A 26147-nucleotide genomic window follows, 5' to 3' on the forward strand; every position below is an offset into this window, starting at 1 on the left:
CAAAGATGGAGCCACGTTTTCAACGTTGCCGCCCACGTGCTACCAACAGGCCGTGTTCATCTTTTCATACATTTGTTTAAACGGCTGATTGTTTTGCTTCCTTCACGTTTCCGCAAGTCCTGGAAACTCGACACCTGATGTTTACCCCGCATGAGGCGAACACATGCAAAATGAATGGATTTATTGCAGCTTGAGAGAAATGGTCATATCAAGTGTTATTTGTCAATTAGGGGTGAATATTTCATTATTTAACACATCATCAAAGGTGTCAAACTCACTGTAGTTCAGGGGCCACATACAGCCAAGTTTGATCTCAAACAGGCCAGACCAGTAGCATTAATATCCTCTAAATAACAACTCAAAAACTTTGTTTTTGTTCAAAGAAGAACAAATAACCTGAAATTTCTTAAGAAAAATAAGTGCATTTTCGGCACATTGTTGCCATCTGCTGTTTAGTTCTGGGTGTCAGTGTTGTGTTATGTCTGCACCTCTGACTAAAAGAGTGTGGGTCGATTTTGTATGTTTGACACCCCTGATTTAATACCATCAATCTGAATCCGATTAACGGTTCCTTCTGATCAGGCTAGTTTGTTCTGGTTGAGGTTGTTACATGAGGCATTTTTAATCGTATTAGCGGAATACTAGTGTCCATGTAAATAATAATTAAGAGCTGTACCAACACTTTATTTGCTTAACCCTTACAGTTTTAACATCCTTACACTACTTCACTGCTGACTTCTACTGATAAGAATACATTGCATACAGTGTTTTCACTTTCATCTTGTTTTACCTCCAGTGTTTTCTTGTTTTAGTTAACTTTGTCTTCATCCTGTCCTCCATTTTTAAACATTTTATTAGTTTTACAGTACGTCAGTATGTGCCTGCATCTTCTGGTTATTTGTCTACCTGGATGCATCTCAGAGTTTAAATAAAAGTTTGAGACAAATCTTTTGTCTAATGCTCTAAATACGAGCTAGCAGTGCGTTGGCTTAGCACGGACATTAGCAGCGCGGTCTTGGCTAAGCTATGCTAACCAGCTGCTGGCTGAAGATAAACGTTACATGTGCAGTAACTTCATTTGTGGCCGCTGGAAAGGGATGTGTAACTAATTGTAGGGAATTATAAGGATCAATGATTCCAAGTATAAACTCTTTTGATGAACCCAACACCATGTGTCGGGTTTCCTGTTTTCATGAAACCTCAAAGTCTTACCAACATCTTCAAAAGATTACACGAGATAAAAACAAACATGTTAAATTTCAAATGATTGTTCTAGTTTGCCAATAAGACACTGATCTGTTGTAAATATGATTACAGAATTTGTACACAGTTACAAAGCCGGCCTGAGAAATGAGCAGGATTACTGGGTATTACCAGATGCAGGATGGTGGCCAGGATCTTGTAAACAATCTGAACCTCGTCCCCTGTGAAACCGATCACTTTCATGGCATCAGCTACAGCTTTGAATTCGGCGCTATCATTGATGGATGACTGCAGAGAGACAAAAAGGCAGATGAAAAGAAACCACTACTTTACAAAGCAACAATATCATATTTTTCATTTGACATTTCAAACATTGGTGTAATTAAACGTTTTCAACAGTGTTTTGTCATAGAGTCACAGCCGTATCCTTTCTCTTCTAATTAATCCAGCCAGGGTATCATGTTCCCGGTTAATTAAACTGCAAACCAGCACTCGACTGCGACGTCTCGCTATAAAAATAAGGCTCGCTGGGACACACAGTGTTCAAAACCTCAGCTGTTTGGTAGCATCGTGTTCCATGACGTCAGGCAAATTTGTTGCCGTCGAGTGGTTTTGCTCTCACTCCTTTGTTCCTTCTCATTAAGCTCATGCGAAAACAGCAGTGCGCGGCAGAGTACTAAATCAAAAACACTGCCGATGACTGGAAGGCTTTTTCTACATGTGATAGTTTACACTTTTACTTCACAGACAGGATTTTGTATGGTTTGTTTCCGAAGCTTGGCGTGAAGACGCACATCTGTAAGCTGTGTGTTTGATTGCGTTTTTCCCCACTTCTAACGAACGTAATGTCACACTGACTTTTTTTTTTTCCCCAGTCTCTTTCCGTTTGCATACACTGACAGTTTCTATAAACATATTGTAATAAATGGTGCGTGATTTCACACATGTGCATCAAGAACTACCTTAAGCTGGCCTCCGACTCTGATGTAGTTGTAGGCCTTTGGGTCCTTCTGGATGTGGAGTGAGCGCAAAAGGGAATCTGGAGCTCCACTGAGCAGCTGATAGACAAACAAAAAAACACTTTAGAAACTTTATTCAGCACCACGGCATTGGTATTACTACAACATTTAGATAATTAATTGCAGCAGCTTAATCATGTATGATTCATCTTTGGTAAAGTTCTCTACACCCTCTAACACTCAACATCCATATTTCACCTCAACATACTCCTACATGCAGGACTAAAAGGTGTGATGACTAAGAAACGCTGCAAGGATTTGCATGCTGGAACTCAAATGGAACTCATGAGCTCATGGTTGCAACATCGGAAGTTGTGTACGCACCATGTTTGGCGTCAAAACACGGCTGCCAGGCAACTGCAGAAGCCGCCGATGCTAACGGTTTAGCACCGAAATGCAACGGCACAATGGAAGGATGAGGCTGAGACATATTAGAAAGATAAATTCATTCAAGTCAACTCTTGTCATGAAGACTGTAAACACTTCCCCATTTAAATGCAGCAGTAAGTGTATCTTTGGATCCTATGTTTACATCTAGTGTTGTACTGTAACTGTCCCTCTGCACCCTCACTAGCTTTGCAGTGGCAGTGCAAGTGTTTTATGCTGGTGCATGGACTTCATCACCCTAATCCCAATCAGGCATACTTGTGAAGATATGGAAAAAAGACATAACTCAAGAGGCCTGAAAGGACTCTACTTCCGCTGCAGAAAGACACCAAAGCTCACTTGACGCCTGTTTAGATTTTGTTGAATATAATTTCTTGAAATAAATTATTTTTGTAACTCTGTCATCACATCTCCACTTTACGTTGCAGGTCGAGACACCTTCCTCATGAAATATTTGCCATTCTTCGTGCAAAAGTATTTCAGCATCCATGTTTACCAGCCTGCAGCCGTCTATGCTGTCACACTGCCGCGTACCTTGGTTTGTTCATGTCAGCTGTAGATCATTTGAATAGGACCAAACTGTATGCGCGCCAGCTTGCATTTGAATCCTTAATGTGCACGCGCAATATAAACAAAACAAGGACATACTCAGTAGCACGGTAACTGCACTGCACGTACACACCGCTGCACACGAACAAACATGTACCTGGTAGAATGAATGAAAGCTCCTCTCTCCTTCCTGCTGGAAAATTACCCTGGACTGAAAAAAACAAAAACAAAAAGGAAACAAGCAGTAAAGTGTCAAGTAATATATCTTGAAGCCAGTTTTCTGAACAATGTATTTGACCTTAATACATACAATAACTTAGATTATGATTTTTTTGCATTGACCCCCATCCCAAGAGTACCTTCTCCAGCAGGTAGTTGCTGATGTGGCCTCCGATGGGATCTCCCTTGAAGTCAAAGTTGATGTCCATGTATTTGCCGAAGCGGCTGGAGTTGTCGTTGCGGTTGGTCTTGGCGTTCCCGAAGGCCTCCAGTACACAGTTGGATTTAAGCAGCATGTTCTTTACTCTGTGGGGATGACAACAGGGTGATATTCAACTGAGTGACCAAGCTCGGTCGGGTCAAAACAGAGTGACTTCATACAGTGAAGGGCTGTCATTAAGACCCGTAATTATAGACCCACGAGGTCCACTGCATCAGGTGCACAGACTCTACACAGACATACTGAACATTAATTATTTCAGCACCGCCTGCAAACACATACGGTTAAGCGGTTGTTTTGATTATGTGAATATCCAATAGTCACATTTATGCTATATATCTCTGTGTGTTCTGCTGAGTTGTCTTGCGTTTCATCCTGCACACTGCTGTGCTGTGTTTAAGTACACTAAGAGACACTAAAACTGCTGTCATACTATTACGTGCATAAAGATACTTGGCCGTAAAACATTTAATCCTATTAAAGATGAGACAGGCTTCTATTTTACACTAATAATTTTGACTTCAGAAAAAAAAGCAACCATTTAAGAGTCATATTTAATATTATGGTTGCAAACATAACAAAGCAGAAGACAAAAGGCTGCAGTAGGAAACGTTAACATTGTCACATTAATTTAAAATTGTGACACAGATGAGGTCATAATGTCCAACATTTTACATAATTATATTTCTATTTACCAGCATGCCTCCTGCTGTGTTTAATGTTTGTTTAAGGAGCATTTGAAGATAAGAACCTGTGCACAGGACATCCGGGGTGTTTCTATAGGAGCAGACGTATCATCAGCAGTTTGTATTAGATCTTTATTCAGAACTTCATCTCATCCTTATCTCTGACATTCATTTTGTGGGTTTGCTTTCTCCTTAATTTCCATCTCGATGCTCCTTTATCTAAAGGAACACCCGCTCAGCTATCAGTGACTCAACCTGGCTGCGCTCTAACTATACCCCACGATGATCTCAGAGGCTTTGACTAGTGAACGCATTCAATCCTGGCGTATGACAATGACTTCAACTTACAATAGCTGCAGTAACTTTATCAAAAGTGATCTAAAGTGTCTGATAACATCGTCTATTTTTTCCCTCTCAGCATTCTCAGTGTATAAAAGGCCATTTGTAATAAACCTCCCCATTAGTTACGCAGCATGACTAATGACAGAAAACAACTAGAAGACACAGGCTGTGCAAAGATTCTAACTGAGACAACAACAGCAGCTCACCTTTCAACTTCGGCCCTCTGATTAGGATTGGTAATAGCAGCAATGTATTGCATTATATACTTGCTGGCCTCTGTCTTTCCCGCGCCACTTTCCCCTGTAATAAAAAAAACAAACAAATAAATAAAAGATACAGCGAAAAGAATGTGGTGTCTTATCAGTTTGGGGTGGTTTGCAAGTTAAACCTTTAAATAAAAGCACCTGTGGTAGCTGAACACAAAATATTCAAGAATGCATAGTACCAGGACTGATAAGTAAAGTCATTCGTTTTTATTTTAAATCTATACTTTTGAATATAGACCTGTCCAGGAAGTACCCCGCCCAACGCCCAGTGACAGCTGGGATAGGCTCCAGCACCCCCATGACCCTCCAGAGGACAAGCGGTTACAGAAAATGAATGAATGAATGAACTTTTGAGTGTAAAAAAAATTATATTAAGCCATTAGCGACATTATTTGCATAAACTACTCTTACTTGCCAGTTCATTAGGTACACTACTGACAACACATGCATTCTGTCCTCCATAACCTTCAAGAAGATATGATTTAGAGCATGGCTGTTATATCTGAAGGCATTTGATTTCACACATGTACCTAATAAACTGGCAAGTGAGTGTATATTTCTGCTGTGATTATGGTATCAAGATTCAGAGGGTCTCAGTTCCCCCTTTGTCCACTGAGTGGTGCTTCATCCTCTGCATGGCCTCTCCTCGCTGCCACACAGCTTTTTACCACATTTGCTTTAGAAAAAGTGAAGGTGATTTGTGTTTGATCACTTTCAGACGAACTGAGGAAAGAAAACCTCTGAAATGAAACGACAGACGCTTAACGGAATAAAGCTCGCTCAAAGCAAACATTTTTAACGTCTGACTCATGCAGCGGGGGCTTTTCCCGTGTTACCTGAGATGACAATACAAGTGTCTTTGTTCCTCCTCTTCATGGCTTTGTACGCAGCATCAGCGATGGCAAAGAGGTGGGGAGGCCTCTCGTACAGCTCGCGGCCCTTGTACTGCTCCACGGTGTCCCGGCCGTAAATGTTCATGGCACGGTACGGGTTGACGGACACCACCACCTCGCCGATGTAGCTGTAGATCCTCCCCTTCTCAAACCTGAGGATGCAGAAAATTTGAATTTAGTCCCCAGCATAATATTTGATCAGATTTCTACTCTTATTTTCTTAATCGGTATGATTTGGATGAGTGAGAACCTTCGCAGACAGCACATTTACTTCCTTTATTCATAAACATGTGCATTCAGCATAGAAAGAACGAAAAAGCATGCCCAGATCTACGAACATTTGAATATCACCTTAAGTAATTAACACTTTTTAAGAAGCATGTATGACAGAATAAAACTGGCATACATTGTGCTTGTCAAACCATTTGTAAATATGCTTTCTGGCCGAGTTATATGATAAGAATGATACCATTCTTATAGTGTCTTTGACTTTATTTAGATTATTTTAGCTGTCGTTCAAATCTATACACCACCAGCGCGCATCAAAATTAAGTTTCTAAAGGTCACTAGCGTGCATGGTTAATGATGACACGTCAAACTCAGACCTTTGTAAATCATCATAATACGTTGTATCCAAGGCCTCTGCCAAATAAAATCCTTCCAACCACAATATCAGTTTAAGAGCGAAACTGCAGTTCCCTCTCATTTGAAGTCATTTTATTTAAACACTAAAATTGGATTCAGGTGCTCAGAAGCCGATCGCCGACACACTCTGTGTGAATCTGAGCCATGATTCATGCAGGAAACAAATGAGAAACTAAAAAAAAATGTTAATCTCTAATCTCAAGGGGAGAAAAAGCGTCTGAGCAATGAAAGAATTCTGATTACACCTGACGTTATAACTGGCTAAATATTAGCCACTATAAAAACATATAACCACTATTTGAACTGAGGTCATAACACATATTGCATGTTGAAGTATCACTTAGGCAGGCGGGAGGATTTTTTCAATGTCAACACGGAAGTCTCCATTAAAATGCCCCCGGATCTGATCACGTTCGTTTATGTCTAAAGTGCTGGTGAGATACAGTGTTTGTGCTGCAACACCGAATGAGGGCACGTTTGTTGCCTTTGTTGGTTTTATTATTGCCCCGGTGCACAAAGCGAGCTCCAAAGGCTTTGGAAGAACTTGACTGGTCTTAAAGAGAGCTCTCACTTTAACTCCATCCGACAACCTTGTTCGTGTGGCAGTATTTAGAGTTTATACTCAGCCTATAGGTGTAATGTCTGGCCGTCCACATCTTTTCAGCTCTGCCCAACTTTCCTGCTCCGACCCTTCATCACACTCTAACTTTTTTCGCCCTTTTCTCTCACCCACGCAATCTTTCTATCTCCCTCTCTGCCCAAGGCCGCCTGCCTGACTTCCTTCCTCTCCAAAGAGGACTAGGATCCCAGTTTCTGTCCACAGAAGAATGGCCTCTTTCTTCACAGCTGCCAAACCTCTGCTGCTGCCTCGCAAACAAGGCCAAAAGCGAATGATTCCAAATGCTTCTAATAACGCTGCGTAAAGTGTCTGTGATTGCGGGTTTGAAGACATTGCCAGAGGCGCTAAATAAAGAACTGTTTGAAGAGTTGCCGGATTCTGATATCATTTTATTTTTTATTTTTTTTTATTAAAATGCAGACTTAGAGGACTGAAAATGTCCTCGGTGCAACAACATCAAAGCATTTGTAGGCGTACGAGTCCTTCAGTAAAACATGATATGTGAGGCTGCTGACAGATGCCCGTGACACACTTGTTGTTCGTCAAGTCGTTTTAAATGGATTTGATCCTTGATCTTTTTAATCTGCCTCCTGTTCTCTAAACAGTTACATATAACATTTGGATTCATGCAGACAATAACAATTAAACTATTCTATAAAATTAGTTTTATCTTCCATGGAAATGAGGACTGAATACACAGCCATAAAAAAACAAAAAAACAAGCGGTACGAAAACAGGAAACACCAGAGTGGAGCATCACCAGCACGTATAAACAGCACACGCTCAGATTAGCTCATCCCTGTGTGTTCAGATACGTGCATGTCAGACACAAACGGGCACGATGTCACGGGCGACACAGACGTTTGATGCTCGTGTGTCCTGGGCATGGTGGGACGAAACAGAGCATGGTAGGACGAAGAAACGGCTCAAGAGGCTTCAGTGTGGATCGAACTGATGCCGTTCTAATCGCCTGAATTGAATTTAAACATCAAACATTAGAAGATTCTGCATACGTGGAACGTCTGCATTGTTTGAGGACTTGAGGGCAGATGTGTCAGCCTCCAATTAAAGTGCAGTGCCATCTCAAAGGTGCAAGTTGGATGAGGTAGACCCGTGGCTGCATGAATGTCCTAACAGGTCCATAAATCTACAGAAAACGTAAGTTTTAATTTACATGATGGGTAAAAATGCAATCACCTCAGCCCTCTGCTCCCAGTGTGCTCACTTGGATGCGTTAAATGCAGATAACCACTTCCTTGTGTAAATGCTTGGCAAATAAAGCTGATCTGATTTTAATAAGTTACAGTACATTTGTAATTGTTTTACATGCAAAAGCAAATGTGACGTGCATACTTCCCAAGCAAATGTTGATTACATATAACACTCAGGTCTCTAAGCAGCTAAGCTAACATGCTAGCTGTTCCTCCCCTGGTGCTACAGAAAAAGCCCCATTGTGCCCTCCCTCTCCTCAGTCAGGAGGCTGCTGTGTGCCCGCTCCATTGTTCAGATGTCAATTGGAGGTCTTTGTCCGGGACAGGCCCTGCGTCTCCCCCCTGCATGGGCCGACACAGCGAGCTTCCCACTTCACTCACATGTACAATAGCTCCTGGTGGACCGTCAACAATGCTTTACATGATTGGAGGGAGGTGGCATCGGAGATCCCGGCTGGGTATGCACAGAGGGGAGGAGACGGGGTCGGACATCCATAATGAGGAGATGTAGTGAGATGTAGAAGTATTTTATATAAAGTGCTGGACTGGATGAGACACCATATGTGTGTTCTTTATTTGTTGGGTACTTCATTTCCTGGTTTTGACATCTTATCATCAGGTGTATTATTCTGGAAAATGTGAATCATATGGTCACTTAATTTTGGGAGGTTTTAAACAGCATCAAAACGCGAAATAAAGACATATCTTTAAGAATAATTGTGCTCATGAAACCAGTGCAATTCTCAGGTGATGTATGCCAAGGAGAGATGTTTTAATCAACTGTATGATCAGACTGGAGTTTGTGGTGTTGGTGAATTGGACTGCATTATACCGACCAGCGACGGAGCTATTATTTTGTGCAACCCACTCAGATCTATGACGCCAGACTAAATAACAGTTCGACAACATCATAAACATACAAACATTTTTAAACTAGTTCTAACAACACTGTAATATATGCAACCTTACGTACGGCACTAGCAGCAAAAACAGGCAACACAGTCAGAGACCAAACCATCAGTGATTAACAAGGCCTGATAATAATGATATGAAAAGTTGATAAAACATTTAAACAATGTGAAACACAAGAGATAAGTGGGATTCTGAGATTATAAAGATCACGTAACGTTTGAGGAGTAAGTATAGTTGAAATTTGGCCTCCAGAGATTACACACAGTCATATAACAGCGATAAACACAACTGAGCTACGGACTAGCCACTTGGAAAAAGACCTGGTTGACCTGGTTGTACTGCAGACGTTACTGGTGTGATTCAGTTTCTTAGATGGCGTAAATTCAAGCAAAAGACAAGGAGACATTTGAATAAACGTTATAACTCCTGGGTGTGTCCGTCTGGCTTTGTGTATTTTTTATTTCTTTTTCCACCCAATAGCAAAATATTACACAATGGACAAACACTGCTATTGAATGATTCAACTTAATCATGATTGTTTGCTAAGCTGCACCGACTGATGGAGGGTTTGAAACGGTAACAGGCCCAAGGGAGGCCTGATTCCTCCACCTACGAGTTTATAAATTTCATCTACGAATGTTTGTGTCGAGCGGAGGGGAGAGGAGAATCAATCAGTGAGCATGTCAACAGAGATAACAGCGTTGGCTGATCCATCTGTTCCACTCTCATTTAGGAGGATTTAAATGACACACAGGACAGATTAGAGAACCTTATGAGTCACAGTAGTCTCCCAGAAATGCTATTTATAGATACATGGAAACTGAATCCGATTTTAATTCTATGGCACAGTCATCTGCTTCCTATGTATTTATTATTAAATTAATTACTTTATCCTTGTTTCAAATAAAAATTGAGATACAAATCTGAAACACATGCGCATAAATCTGCAGGTGTAACAGAATATCTTCTCTGACATCCTCTCTTTGCCATTTCGCCCTTCATCTTTCTGTCTGTCCAGCTGTGAAAGGAAGTGAGTCTAAACTGGTCTGATCTGCAGCTGTGTGATCTCCTTCCAGAAGGAAAAGGGAGGGAGTCCAAAGCACGACAAGAGAAAGAGGACGGTCAGGCCCGCACCTGCATTTTAATACTCTGATGACTGTGTCCAAAATATCACAGTAACTATGTCATGCGTTGAGTTCGTAAGGTCAAATAAATGAACTTGAGCGTGAGTGCGGTGTCTGCACAGGTCGCGATACAGGCAGTGGCTTTCAAGAGTGTATGAACTTTATATTTTAGGACATAAAAGCAGCTCAGTTATATAAAGTTCTTACAAACTCTTAGCACCACATCTCAATGACACTACTCTAACAAACTGAGCTGTATATCTGGTGCAACTTCAAAAACTTCCTTGGATAATGAAGAGGTAAACAAGTATGAGGTGGTCAAATCTCCAGCAACACGTATGGTGCATGAAAAAACTTTATAAGGCGGCGTCATCTGGACCAACAAATTGCACTTGAACACATCACAAAGACTGCAGCCAACGACCAGCTGGCACAGAGGAAATGAATCTTCATGTATTCATTATTTAAAAAGGGAAACAGGAAAAGCTCCATTTAGCTGGGAGGCTAGGAAGCTAGGAAGAGCTACAAACCGTCGTACAGCTCATTCATTCTAGATGATCATGTGGATGTGAAAATATTTGAATAAGATGAATAAGCTTTTTGCTTACTTTCATCACTTCTGTATCTCTTCTTATACAGCTGATCGACCAATCAGAGTGATCCCTCTCACTGACTCATTCCACTGCCAAGTCAGCATGCTGAACGGGCTGTAAAGCATGGCTTCATAAAGCTGTTAAAAGGAGTCCAACTAGAGGCAACGACGCCACTAAAACCAGGGCCACAGAAGCTCACCAACGGGCCGACCGCTGGCTCGGCGCGTCACGGTCTTCACACATTCCTCGAAGCGAGGAAGACAACTCATCAACTGACCACTGGTTTCCGATCAGCGCGGAAAAAAGTTGGAATGTGGGTCTCTATTCGTCAGTCAAACTAGCACCCGCAGACTAGCCTCACACTCGTGTGTTAACTTGGTAATGTTAGCACAGCGAGTCATGAGCGCAGTGACCGATGCTGGACAGACAGAGAGACCGGTTCTCTGGTGCTGCTGTGTCTTATTTTGACAGGTGAAGCTGTTTGCCAAAATAAAAACTGTTCATAAAAGCAGGAATTGTTCTGCATTCAAGGTCTCCTCTGTAAACAGTACATCCAGCACAATATTTCACACGTTGTGCAGTAAAGCAGGGATACCACCGGTGTCATTACTCCTTCCACGTTCCACCTCACCTCATTCACACACACACACACATAAATGTTTAATGGCCATTTAGACATAAACACACAGCGGTCGATGTTATTCGCTCTTCCAGGGAATTCTGTCCGCCCTAAAAATACCAGAGAAACCCTAATGCCACACACACACACACACACACACACACACTGGTGCACAAACCTACTGCATGTATGCACACACGACACGACTCGCCTCAGATGTGAATTAGAGAGCAAAGCCGAGAACAACCGCTGACTCCAATCTTGTTTGGGTGGGACGTTTTTATGGTTAACTCAGGGAGGAGCACATTTTCCTCACCAACAAGACCTCCTCATCTCCCCGGACAAGGAAAAAGTAAGAAGGAGAAAGGAATTAAGAGGTAAATGTGACTTGAATAACGATGTCAAAATGGCACCTATGACCACTCTCCTTAAGGCTTGACACACGGATGCAATTACGACATTTTATAGGATGTTTTGTCGCCCAAACGGGAGCTTAATAGTAAAGAATTTAAAGGCGAAAGAGAAAGTTCACTGAGACTTAAACACACTTAAAATGGGTGCATTTCTGACCTGTGTCCTACATCGACACCGCATCAACGCCAGCTGAGTTAGCACGTGTTGTCATCACTATGTGTGCGAGTGAACTTCAGGGTCATTCAAGGAATTATAAAGCACGGGGAGATAATCTGCGCCTGTTCCACTTCTATCTCCGAGTTCATTACCACCACTGCTCTTGTTTAGAGTGATCGCAGTATTCGTTAGAGCTTATCTCTACAGCTACACGGTGAGGGAAAATACTGTCTTCCAAACCCACGGAAGGAGTTAGTTCTCGTTCTAAAGTCGTCATGCAAAGATGGGACGACAGATTTAGTGCATAAAGTTTTAGATCCACAGCAATCGACAGCTGATTAAAAACTAATTACAATTTATATGCTCAAATATTTGCTTTAGTCATTTTTGAAGCAAATATGCTAAGTGTTACAGCTTCTCTTATGTGAAGATTTGAGGCTTTTTTCCTCATCTAACACTATAATGTTATTGAAAAGCTGTGTCCAAAAAATGTTTACGAAAGGCAACTGGACTGTATAACTATGTAAACACTTTCTTTCCGGCAAATGTTAACGTCAGAAAACCGAGTTTCCAGGAAGGACTAAAGCACAGAGGTAGCAAGACAACCAGCTGTTTAAAAAAGATGAACACTACTGGAATCCATGTGTTGGGCAACGTTGGAAATGTGGAAAAACATTAGTCATCTTCCCCTCTCCTCCTCATTGTTGTTCATAAAGTCGGGAGGAAAAAAATTCTTCTGTTTTGTTTGATCAGATTTGAGGATCTGCAAAAGCAGAATCCCTTTTCCTTCTGTTCTGTTGCGATTCTGTTGTGACCGATTTCAATCTGGAGGAAGAAATATTGTCCATGTGCTGACCCAAAGCAATGACTTCATCAACAGTGTCATAGTAAACAGCCGTCATCAGTATCTACTCATAATCCTGAGGTGATTCAATACGGAGGCTGCTACAGCAAATAACAGCACGTGCCGAACTGTTCATATTCATACACACAACATGTCCAAAAGTGGGTGGCACAGTGGAGAGGTGGTTACTGATGCCTCACAGCAAGAAGGTCCTGGGTTCGAATCCATGGGCCGACTAGGCCTTTGGGCCTGTGTCTGCGTGGGTTCTCTCTCTCCGGCTTCCTCCCACCGTCCAAAGACATGCTCATTAGGTTAACTGGTGATTCTAAATTGGCCGTAGGTGTGCATGTGAGTGTGAATGGTTGTCTGTCTCTCTGTGTTAGCCCTGAGATAGCCTGGCGACCTGTCCAGCGTGTACCCCGCCTCTCACCCGATGACAGCTGGGATAGGCTCCAGCCCCCCCGCGACCCCTCACAGGAACAAGCGGTTACAGAAGATGAATGAATGAACATGTCCAAAAGTATGTGTTCAGATCCTGGCTAACTATTTGATTGCACACTGTTGTCATAAAGAGATCTTATCAGACTTTTAGCCTTGTGACTCTTAAATATGATGCATTGTCTATTTGCAGTTATGCGCTGCATTTGTCACTGACTTGTGATCAGTCCCATCAAAGAGATGCAAAAGACAAGAGACAAAAAAAATGATAGATTATAAACCCAAAAATCTGCTTTCTTTCAAATCCGATATCACACTGCGCTGAGACAACGTGGAAAACAAACTGAAGTTGGATGTTAAGCCTGTTGATTTGACCTTTTTAACAAGACAATCAGCCATGAGATGCTAAGACGTGTTCAGGTTTGATTTAACTTAAATTTGGCGCTGTAGAGAGTATTTAATGGCAATCCAAATGAATGTAAATAGATAAAACCATTTAGAAACAGAAACAAGATGCTCTGGATTCCCTGAGAATCATTACCTCCTGGAATTCACTTACGCAATCCAGTGTTTGTTGTTGTTATTGTGCCAATTTGCCAACATTAATCTTACCTGCTCCTCACCCACGGTATTATAGCAGACACATACCGAACAGCTCTTACTGACAGCTGTTGCTCCTTAGAGGCCAATAAAAACCTCTATTTAAGGTTAAAGTTCTAAATTCATCACCCGGGACCAGTTTGTCTGGAACATGTCAGTGCAGTTTTCATTTTGGGGACCCACCGAGAAAAAAAAAAAAAAGTGTTGCTCTGCTCCATCTTTCCCTCCTTCCTTCACGGTCTGCAGCCACCAGACATCTGCGCTCTGCATTAGGGGATTTTCCGCCGCTTTGTAAAGCCTGCTTATTGCTAAACAGCAGCTCCCAGACTGTCTGTAGGAGACGCGGCCCGTCAACACATAACCCATCCGCCCTCCCACGAGACCACATCAATCTTTTACCAGAACCAGGAGAGGTATATTCCCTGCAGCAGAGGGGAGCATTTCATTATCTCCGCGTTCAAGATCACAAAATGCTGAATTCATCATTTCCGTTAAAACTATTCTCACAATCTAAAATAAATCAAGAAGAAGACACAAAATCTTACGAAAGTTACATCATATCCAATGACGCGATGACATAAGAGCGGCTAAATCTTATCTATTGGCCGATGGGTCAGGTTTAAACACAAAACACTGTTCCACTTCTCTTCCCTCTAATGATGTCATGTCTGTCTGAGAGCAAATGATATAATGTTATTAAATTAGAGAGAGAGAAATGTAGACGTCCCATCTTTCAACGCAACAAATAAGAGCAGGAAGCGACGCTCACACACAGACAATGATCATAATGTTCTCTTTCATCACTGTCATGTTGCACAGACACAAAATGATTAATGAACTCAGAAGCCAAGTTTACCTTGAAGGAGATACCAATCCCATCCTACCGTAACTGGATTATCTAAAAGCAGATATCAACTATTGTAGATTCCAGATTGTAGTCCAAGTCCATCCGTTATCATTTACAAAATCCTACTGCCTTCAAAACGGTGTTGTCTAATTAACTACAAGCACTCCTGCGTGAAACTTCACGAAGTCAGAGTCCCGGAGAGTTTTTGACTTGGCGACCGTGGCTGCTGGTGGCTACGAGGAAAATGATTTCTTCATAAATGTCTCTGGCTATATTTACATGCACCAGCACCACAATATTATAATAAATGCACTATGCAAAATGTCCGAGACCTGCTGCTCACCTCTTTCAGATTATGGCGTTAAACTGCAAATTCGGAGAAAGCTATTGTGCTCCAAGGTTCAGGCAGAGTGTGCACGTATCTTCGCTTGGAAAAACCTGGAGTACGTTCAAGCTGCAGCAGTTCAAATCGGCAGAACATCAACTACTTTAATGACTGATTCTTTTCAGTCATTTTCAAGCAAAGCTGATAGATGATCTCAAATGTCAGGACTCGACTGACTGTTGGATAATTTGTCTGTGCTACCTGTGAATCTGTTTAGGTAAGCTGATTCTTTTTTTTTTTTCCAGTGTTGGCATGAACCTCTTTCACAGCAAAGGTATTACCATCATGCAGACTTCTGCGTTCAGTTAAGTGACCCAGTTCCAGGGTCCTGGTATCGTTCATCCTGGCTCAATGGGCACAATTAAGCTCCTTTTAATAAAATTACTTTCACCTGTGCTTTCATCAAAAAGCCTATGGTGGAAACACTACCATAGAGAAAAAGTAACTAACCAGTATAATAACATTTATTGGATACAGATGATCAGTCATAGGATTATGACCACCTGCCTAATATCTTGTAGGTCCCACTTTTACATCCAAAACTGTTCTGACCCTCCAAGGCATGGACATCCCTTAGACTTGTGGAAGTGTGCTGTTGGAATCTGGCACCAAAAGTTTATCTGCACATCCTTCAGCAATTTGAGCTACAGTACATCGTCTGGAGGATCAGAGCACACGGGGGAGCCTTTTTTGATAGCTACTGACTAAAACACGAGAGCTGCAGCTCTGGAGACGCTCTGAACCAGTTGTCTAGTCATCACAATTTGTCCCTCGTCAGTCATTCAAATCCTACCACTTGACCATTTTCTTGCTTCTAACATCAAAATTTTGGACCTGGCATTCATTCGTGTGGATGTTACTTAGACATGTACCACCCACCTAGACCAGACCAGGCACCCCCACCCCATAGCAATGACACTCCTTGATGGCAGCAGCCATCCCCAGCAGGATGACACAGGTACACACACAAAAACTGTTTAGGAACAACTCAAAAAACATGAAAAACAGCACAGGGTGTTGACCTGTCCTCCAAATTCACTAGATCCCAAACTGAACAAGTATCTGTGGGATGCACTAGAACAAGCCTGATCCACAGAGGCCCCTCCACTCCATAAAAAAGTTTAAAAAAAAAGTACAATAAAAAGTAGAAACTTAAATCACATTTTCCATCTTGTTATATGGACTGGTATGGACAGGTCTGATCCTACAGTAAAGGCTTTGAAGCGTGAGACGGTTTGGTGTCAACTACACATTTGCATCCAGCACAAGAAGCACCGCGTGGTCAGTTTTGTATTTGTTTAGAGGGTGCTATTTAACTAATCTTCATAGAGATTCGTCGTGAACTCTGCTTGCCCTTAAAGCACAATCATCTGCTGGAAGTAACAACAAGTACACACACAGCTAAAGGCTACCGGGCTGGAAGAGTTTTTCAGCAGCATGTGTTCCTCCAGTTCATGCTACAGGATGTTCCCATGAGGAAGGCAGGTCTGAATACTTGGGGGAAATGGAAGCCATGTGTAAACACCCTGGCTGCAGATCAGGTGGCGGACCCTCTTTTGTTTGTTGACTGGGATCGCAGCCATCCACCACACCCGTTTACACACATACACACACACACACACACATACAAGCAAAGATCAAGTAGGTGGTGAAGCACGTATCTGAGAAAAGGATTTAACTTTGATTTACTTTCAATAAAAAAAATAGTTGTGAATGTGGGATAAATGAAGGGGTGGGTTGTTGTTTTTTTTGGCTCTCGCTGCGAGCCTGTCTCACAACCTGTTCGCGCTTCAACACATCGGCCAGCAGCAGCAGATGTAAAAATCAGAGAGGGCTTGGCTCGAAGAGGGATGATTGGATGGATCCGAATAAACAGAGAGGGAGACCAAAAAAAAAAGAAAAATGATCCAATTCACAGAACCAGACATTACTCAACACGCTATTTCAGGCAAGCTCTTTGAATCTGGGCTAAAAGGACAGCGGGGAAGAGCACAAACCCAGACGGACTGACAAAAACTAAGAGCATTACATCAGTCAGGAGCAGGAAAAAGTGAGCATGGACAGGCAAAGTGGGATTATTAACTACAACAGAGCTTAAAAACGGTGAATCAACAGAAAACTTGACACAAAATAATAGAATACATCTGGCATTTGGGCAGATTTTTGAATAATTTGTCTACACTGTGGATTTACGGTTTGTCCATCTGCATGTCAGTCACAATTATTACATTTCACCTGGTTGTAATCATTTGAGCTGACCACAAAGATTTTGCATAATCATTTGAATAGTTTCCGTTCACCTGCATATATTCACAAGATGAAAATGTCCTATTCCTATCCAGAGGTTTGTCTGGTGCTCCTTTAATTACGTAATCTAATTGCACCCCATTCTTCTTCTGTTATTGCATAACAGCACCTGAGCGGAGATTTTGTTTCACCGACTGTTTATCTCAAGGCACTTAACTTTAATACGGTGACAGCATATAGAAAGAAAGAAGATTCAGCTGAGTTGCAAAAACAGGCATTTATAAAAATGCAGAAACAATTAAATTATTCTTAATCATGATGGCCCTACACATTGAATGGAAAGAGAACTTCTGACACAACTGTCTGGTCCAGACACAGTCTCCTGTGTCTTTGTTGTTTCGCTTACTATTACCACTTCCGTTTCTCTTCTCGCGCACTGGTTTCTAAGCTGATCAGTCAATCAGAGCGATTTCCCTTACACACTTGTTCCGAATAGTGGCCACACCCCCCAAAACCAGGGCCACGGATGTTTATCGACTGCCCAACAATCGGCCGACTGTGTGCTCGGTGTGTAACAGCCCTTACATTCAGAAAGATAAGATATGACATTCACACCCACACCTGGGCAGCCTGGCATTGTGCAAATTGAGCTTCTCTCTCTTTTTTCTTTCTGCCACATTTCACATATAAAATTAAAGCAACACTCCCAGTGTCTCCAATATTTCCATTGGACCAGTCCAAATGTAATCCAATAAACACATCTGATTGGCATTGGCAAATTCAATGAAAATAGTTAATCGTTGCAGCCCCAAACTACACAGGTTGGTAGAAAGAAATGGTTCCTGTGAAGCCTGTGGAAAAAAAGAAAGCACTGAATAGTGTCAGTAAATAATCCAACTCAGTGTCTATGTGTATTGTCACTTAGAGGCTGTAAAGTGATGCGGGCCGCTGGCCGTGAAAGTGAGTAAGCTGTTCCTCCCCCACCGCGGCTCAGGGCTCGGCTCCAACAGGTGGACATGAGAACAATGCAACACCGGAGGAAGCAGAGAATGACATCACAGGACAAGAAAATTATGCACAAAGAAAGCATGGCAAACAACGCCGTATGAGTCACACTCATCATGAGGGATTCCGAACACAGCACTGCGTATGCTGATTCCTGGAAAACGTAACACTCATTATTCAGTGAATGAGGCTCCGATAGGAGATAAAGATGCATCACGGAGATCAAGGCTGCTGGGGAAGTTTTGTCTGGGGGTAATGTTGCAGACAGAGGATGCGGTTGCTTGTTGAATCATGAGCCAGACAGTTTACATGGCACGCCTGACAAAGTTAAATCTACTATATAGACTGAAGCCTCATTGGTTCCCATTAAACTCCATGTTTGTTGCCATCCATACAACCTCCTAATGCTATTCCAATCCAAGTCCTGGGGGACAGAATGCACAATCCTCAATCTGAGACGACATGCAAACAAATGTGTTTGAAAAGTAATAAGAGCTGGATTCTCAGTGTCAGATTCAGCCTTTTACTCTCTCTCTCTGTCACAGCAAGGAAACAGCGGTTAGATTCTGCTTTTAAAAAAAACTCAGAAACTTCATCTAGGTCATATGGTATATTGAAGGAAAAAAAAAAGGCTACTAATGGAATGGTTTTCCGACTGATTCAATGGTGAGATACTCCAGAGTCAAGGTATTACTGGTGGTTAAAGTTTTTGGGTTGTAAGAGGGTGACGTGGTGTCATAGTCCACATCCTCTGTGTAGAGAAGGGTTTCCCAATATAAAAGTAATATATAAATTGGTAAAATGTGTACAATGCTTTCCTCAGAGTATCCCTTGTCCTTCACGTGAAGGTGCACCACTGAGTCCTGACCGGGGAAACTGGCTATCCTGTGATGAGCTATGTGCATTTTAGTTTCCTCACAGTCATTGTCATTGCATTCCTCACTTTGGAAGATTTCCATGTCGGTTAAAACCTCAAAAAATTATTATAAGCTGCAGTTGAGAAACTAGAGGTAATAAGGATTTCTTGTATAAAAATCCACTAGTGGCGCATGCATATAGGTACTGTTTTAATGTAAACCTGAGAAGAAACTATCCTAAAGTTGTTCAATAATGCACAGAGATAGTGAAATGTCATTTAGAAGCTGTTTGGTAGCTTTTAAACAAACATGGGTGAAACAGTCGTAATAAAAATTTCCGTAAATCCATCATCAAGATGCAAATGAGCCAAAACCTACAGAAAAACTACTAAATGGATATTGTGCTGATAAGGTTTCATCTGGCAAAAGCTTTGAGACTCAACTAGCAAAGTTTTATTTGAGATTATAAATACAAGATAGTAAGTATTCAATGCCAGTTAACGTTTTTTTTTTAAAGGTTTGATTCCCTTTCCTTAGATTTAATTCAAAAACTAAGTGACATAAACAAGACTGCCAAAGAGAAAACTCTGAAAAGGGCCAGATGAAACAGCGAGAAACTATATATGACACAACAGCGCTAAAGCTAAGAATAAAAACTGGTCTTGGAAGCGGTCTAAGTTTGTCCTAAACAGCCTGATCCTGACCCCCGCCTGCCAGCTGAGGCAGTCCACAAATGAGACGTCTCTTGAAGCCGGAGAACCTATTTTGGAGGGGAATAAAGCTACACAAGCACAGCCCCTGTTTATGTAAGGACGGTAATGTGTTTCAGATTACAGACGGTTGTATGGAAATTCTTGTGGCGAGACAGGACTTTTTGCCGCCGGATTGCAGGGGCACAGGCCTACGAGGCGTTTCTCAAAGAGCCTTCTATGAACGTCAGCTCAGGGGAGACTCTTTTTCTTCATGATTAGCAAAAATATTCCCAGCAAGGCTGCCAGTCTGAGGCTTGCATAAGGAGTTTTTATGACTGTTAAGAATATTACCGACACATCTGTCCCAGATCCTTTACCTTCGAGCTTTTGCTTCCAACTGACTATACTCTGTTGTGTTGGTCTTGCCAAGTACAAGAGCTACTAAGTGCGACTGACAGAAGAACGCTGCTATCTTAGCATTCATCTATAAACATTTCTCTTCCAGTCACTAACCACCGCCTGGAGGAAAAAAAACTTTAATAAGTGGGTTGGGATTAAATATTCTTAAAGGCATCTGCTGCACCGTATCGCCATTTTCATCTTCGCTGCCGGGTACGAGCGCGTCGCCCAGGACTGTGTGTTCTGCACATGGACTTTGGTTTTATTGCAGAGGAATGAACAAAGCCATGAAAAAGCAAATAAAGGGGGATCTAGCTAAGGAAAAGACTTTGGGCTCAATATTCTCCAGCACCAGATGTCAATACTTTACAGGGGAACCTATGACAAATAAACACAATTTACTAGACCATAACACCACAGGAGAAGGCAACCCTTATCTTAACTTCAACTGAGACACATGGGTGGTTTGATCCCTTTGATTATTTTGCAAGTCTCTTTCTGAACCACGCCTCTTCTCGTCTACCTGCAGTAAGGGCGCTTAAAACAGGAGAATCATTGTTTCTTCTCTCAGCAGATGAAAATAATTTGTAAAGCAATTTCGTCGTCAATCCCAAGAAACACCAGCCAAAGAGTGACAGCTTTAACCTGGCAGCTAGGCTATTACTGCGACTCTGTGCCACCTGAGAATCGCAAATATACGCGTGCATATATACTTTCTCAACTTCAGCTGGGAAGAGGAGCTGCAGGAAACAATGAAATGCGAGGAGGAAAGCCAGGGGAAATGCCAGTTTTCCTGCCTCGCTGGCCTGCACCATATTATGGGAGACTTCCTGCTCAAAGTCCCCTTTAGCTCCTCATAGCTGGGTTTAAAGGTCAAACCACTCAGAGCAGTTCATACAGTCAAATAAACAGGAGCCCTCAGGATCTCAGCACAATATTTTACTGGTAGACAATTAATAGAGACAGAGGTAGACAGCTGAGTACTATTAATGTCATTTATTTTGTGGCTGTCATTACACCTAAACTGGCATATTTACAGAAATAGTTACTATTCAAACTTTAGTTGCATTGCCGTGCCTGCAACATTTCCCATTTTCTTTTTCGTGACACCGACCACAACGCTGAAAATTGACACCAACGCAAAAGTTCCAAAAACTGCAGTCCCTCAAATGGCCATTAGAAGCTGGCTCCGAAAGTTTGCCAGCCCCCAAACTCATTCACGTTGTCCCTCGCTGTTTTCTTTCTTTCTCCTTCCCTTCGCTTCCAGTCACTGCTTCGATATGTTTAAACACTCGGTTAGCTTTGAGAAAAGATCACGGTTTGGGTCAAATACACGGTGCAGGCACCAAAGAATCGCGGACACAAATCACTTTAATTAAATTTCACAAAATCCCACGAGAGTGAGCTGGCTCACCACATCTAGGCAATTTGGGCTGTGTTGCGTCTTAAATCGTGCACATATTTGGGCACTGATTGTGAGATATAAGCCCCACCCATCATCTACTTCAACGAGATTAAAACAAACAGACCCTGCCAAGTTCCTCTTGCTCAAACTGGCATTCCTCTGCACTCGAATCAATAAAGATAGGGTGACACAATTGTCACTTTGTGATCTGGAATATCAAGACACTCATTTGGAAGAAGAATTTAAAAGGTCCTCCTGTAGTTATTTGGGAAACTCTCTGAACACGCTGAAGTTTCCTGGACTCCAAGGGACAGACTAAACAATGCTGCCTTATAAAGACATTTAGTGAAACTGCCTGACCAGTGGGATATAGACATAGTGTAACCTCACAGGATGTCAGATCTACAGATTGCAGGGAGCCCTTACTCAGTGCTGTTAGCCTCAAACAGCATAAAATGATAATTTAACTTTATTTACAAAAGTTAAGTTGAAACCTTTATAGCATCCATCATGCTTAAGAGCTTATGAGCAACATACAATACTTGTAATTTGTAGGAAATATCTTGTTTAGTTCTGCTTGATTAATGGCCTTAGGGGCATTGTTTAAATATTAATTTACTTAGAGGCAGAGAGAGCGATGAGTCCATCAAATATCAGATGTTTCTCCTACAGAGAACACATGTTCGTTCCAAGTCTTATTTGCCTACACTTGATTAAGGCAAAATTCCCAAGACCCTACAGGGATTTGGCATGAACTTTTATCCGACCAGACATCTCTACAAAAAGACTGGGCATCTGCTGGGCTCTATTTCGAGGCTGGGAGGCTCTCTGGAACAAGCTGCACAGTTCAACCTCAAGTCAAACAAAGTAAATGTCAACTTGAGAGACCATGTCTGGCCGCACACACAAGCGCTCTTTTCCAAATCCCGCCTTACATGCAGTCACTGGGGGACTTGATTAGCTACTCAACATGGCAGACATTTAACAACAGTAGTAGAAATCCCCTACACAGCAGAGTCATTAAATCGTCTGCTAGTCAAACTCTGGCAATGAGAGAGTCGCTAAAAGAGTGCTGGCTCTACACCAAAGCTCAGCTTCTGATTCACTTCAAATAAAGATATTTGGGGGATTTTCACAAGTTCTGGAAGAGTGAACAAAAGATATTTCACAGTGATGAAGCACATGCATAATGCTTTCTTTCCTCTTTTAGTGCTTGTAAAGAGTTTGAAATAAATTTAAGTTTAAAATACACTCAAGAGTGACATACAGATGTGCTCCAGCCATACTTGTTTTGCACAACTGTACCAGGACAAATGGAAACTATTAGATGCCTCTTGCCCTCTGCAACCCTCCCACAAGTGCCCTACTCCCACCCAGACAAACACAGTCCCACAGGCGTGCATGCAGGCGCGCACCCTCAGGCTACGGGAAACAGAGCAAAAAGGAAGCACTCCTGGCCGTCACACCCTCTTCAAATAACAATCTGCACACGCCACCTCCGGACCGAGCTTTCTAGCTGGATGGAAAACAAACAGACAGAAAATGGGAGAGAGCTGGGAAAATGAGGCCTGGTGCTGTCCAGTGGATCTCAGGTCCTTCAGTCTGGCTGCCAGCTACTGTCCACACCGCAGAAGCTGATCTAATTTAAAAAGTACGGCTAGAAAAACACAGTTAACCACAAATGTCCTCTGTGAATCACGGACGTTACTTCCACAGTCAAACTATTGTGAGGTCGTGTTTACATGTTCTTTCATCAGATTCTTTTGTGTTGACTCAACAAGAAACGCCACCCTGACCTGAATATCAGTGCTAGATTATCTACTGCTGATCACTTTGCTGTGAAGCAACTCACCCACATGCTGAACTTCTGCACGGTGCCAAAAATCAGTTATTTTGACTGAGCAAAGGAAAGTTATGATATATGGAGACAGAAAGTTCATTCATGACTTCAAATAGCAGTAAAAATGTCACCGCAAAGCATATTTAGTTGGTGTCATATGTTTCCTCCCAGAGAACTAATTGTTGACTTTACAGCACCGTTTGCAGATTTTAGCTTCTGTCAACAACAAACGTGATGCCACATACTGTTATTATTTAACTCTTTTAATGCTCACACTAAATGCCCAACATTTCCATATATTCCATATTGACATATATAACACACATACTAGCACTCAAAGCTCTATAAAGGAGGAGGAGGAGTTTTGGAAATCCTTGAAACAGATGTTAAGAAGCAGAAGAAACACAGTGGATTAGACTTCTCCAGGGTGCATTACACTTGCTGAGAAGAAGTAGACGATAGGTGGGCTAATCTTTGTTTAGTGTGTCTGTCTGCTGGCAGAAAGGAATCACAAACATTTCGCTCTGCTTCTTGGCCATAGAAGGGAAACCATGCGGCTTGTTAACTAACAGGATAAAATGACCTTCCAACCTGCATCCTTGAAACCCTCCAAACATTTATTCTAACTGCCATTACTGTCAGTAATGAATTACCTTCATATCTACAACTCATCTGCTCCTGTGCATATTTTTTTGCACGGCGTCCATACCCTAAAAATGTCATGTATTTGGCTTTTACTATGAGTTACTTTAAATGACTTAAATAAGTTTTGGTGCTGCAACATTCAAATGTCTTACTGATAACTATAGAAAGTTATCAACTAAAGTTAGCTAAATTTAAAGGAACTATTGTTAAGATCAATCATCAAGACCTGCAACACATCTACCAAATCAAAAACAACACACACATCTTCCAACTTTAACAGCTAGAGAAAGCTTAAATTGTGCAACTTATCACATTCAGTCAAATATCCTTACGTGCACTTAGACTTGGATTAGAATATTCTCTGAACATTTTTCTTCAAGCTTGAAAAACAGCTTCCTTTTAAGGGTATTAATAATTCACAATGTCTTATTATGGATGCTTAAAGACAGGCTACTAGCATGTCAGCAGCCATTTTGCTGTCAAAGTTACACTTTTAAGGAAACTTAATTTAACTTTTGCAGCAATCAAGTTTAACAAACTAATACTGCACAATCTGCACCAGTGATCTCCTATCTCTGTGGGTGCCCAGTGCTGATGAGTAACTCACTAAAAGCTCTCTCAGACTGACATCAGGGATCAGTTTGCACTTTCCTCGCAGATGGCAGAGGTGAGCAAAGGAGACGGGGAAACTGATTCCAAGCCGCAGCCCATCTGAAACCTGCTCCCTCTCCATTCAGACGGCGGTGCCTGACATCACGCTTGACGCCGAGCCACTGACAACATCAGCTGACAGAAACCGGCCTGCAGGAGATTCAAAAGAGTCGGCTGCAGCTCAGTGCGTGGTTGCGTGTAGCTCGGGTGGAGTTTCATTCAGCACTTTTCCAAAGGAGTGATCAGAGAGAGAGAGAGCTTCAAAGGGGAAAATCGCACAGCTTCTCCCACCAGCAACTTTAACACAAACGGCGTATTGTTGCTGCTGCATCCCGGGGCAGCTCGTACACATATGTGGAAGTTAAGACATTTGCATTATCGCATGTTTGCGTGGTTTTCCTCACTCGTGTATTTTAATTGGGGGAAAATGTAAGTGATACAAGAAGGAAGCTAGCATACAAATAAACACCTGTTGTTTAATGGCCGGCTACTGTGCTATCAGATAATAACATGCCCAGCATGAACCTTCCTTTTCCTGAACATGAGCGTTTATGAGGCGGATACAGAAAAGGTGAATGACCGCTTCCAAGGTTGGCTTACCTGAGTTTTAGGTTAGCCATGAATTCCTCCATGGACACGGTGTCCAAAAGCACAAAATCTGCCTTTCCATACTCCAGGCTCTCGTGCTCTGCCATGTTGTCACCTTTTTTTTTTCCTCTCACCGGAGCTCGCGAGGTACAGAAAGAAAAAATATATTCAACAAGTTGCTTTGAAGTGCCGACAAAAGGTGAACATTGGCGGGCTTCACGGAGCTCCTCCTGTCCTCAGTGCACCGCGGTGTGCTCAATGCGCATTCTCATTAGCGAGGCAAGTCAAATTGGAATTTAATTTCTCATGTTTGATTCAATAAAAATAAAACACTGAAAGTTTTTAAACGTTTTTTTAAAAAAAAAACAAAAAACAAAAATCCGCTTTTTAATTACAAATAAAAAAAATAATCCAAAAATATCCTCATGTCCATGAAAAGTTTCCTCTTCAAGCTTAAAATGTATTCCTTGTCCCGTTACACCGTGCGCCAGCTCCTTCAGTTTTCCTGCAGTTTCTCTCCTGTCGCCCAGACCGGCCATCCACCAATAGGAGCGGAGTCTCCTCCTACAAGCCCCGCCCCTGCCCGCCCTAGCAGAGAGGTGTGGGTCAGACCGCAGTGTAAGTTGA

The 26147-nt window shown here is 42.0% G+C and overlaps 1 protein-coding gene across 1 annotated transcript in view; it reads right to left on the minus strand.

Moving 5' to 3' along the window:
* Nucleotides 1-25972, minus strand: part of myo1d (myosin 1D) — a 103339-nt gene extending 77367 nt beyond the window's left edge. The window contains exons 1-7 of the mRNA XM_084567076.1: nt 25533-25972; nt 5728-5936; nt 4832-4925; nt 3518-3683; nt 3316-3369; nt 2166-2261; nt 1375-1491 (exon numbers count right to left, since the gene is read on the minus strand). Coding sequence (XP_084423202.1) covers nt 1375-1491; nt 2166-2261; nt 3316-3369; nt 3518-3683; nt 4832-4925; nt 5728-5936; nt 25533-25627 — 831 coding nt within the window. The 5' untranslated portion in view covers nt 25628-25972. The remainder of the gene's footprint in view (nt 1-1374; nt 1492-2165; nt 2262-3315; nt 3370-3517; nt 3684-4831; nt 4926-5727; nt 5937-25532) is intronic.
* Nucleotides 25973-26147: the final 175 nt, after the last annotated feature.

Source organism: Chelon labrosus (genome assembly GCF_963514085.1).
Source record: "Chelon labrosus genome assembly, chromosome: 19".
Lineage (NCBI taxonomy): Eukaryota > Metazoa > Chordata > Actinopteri > Mugiliformes > Mugilidae > Chelon > Chelon labrosus.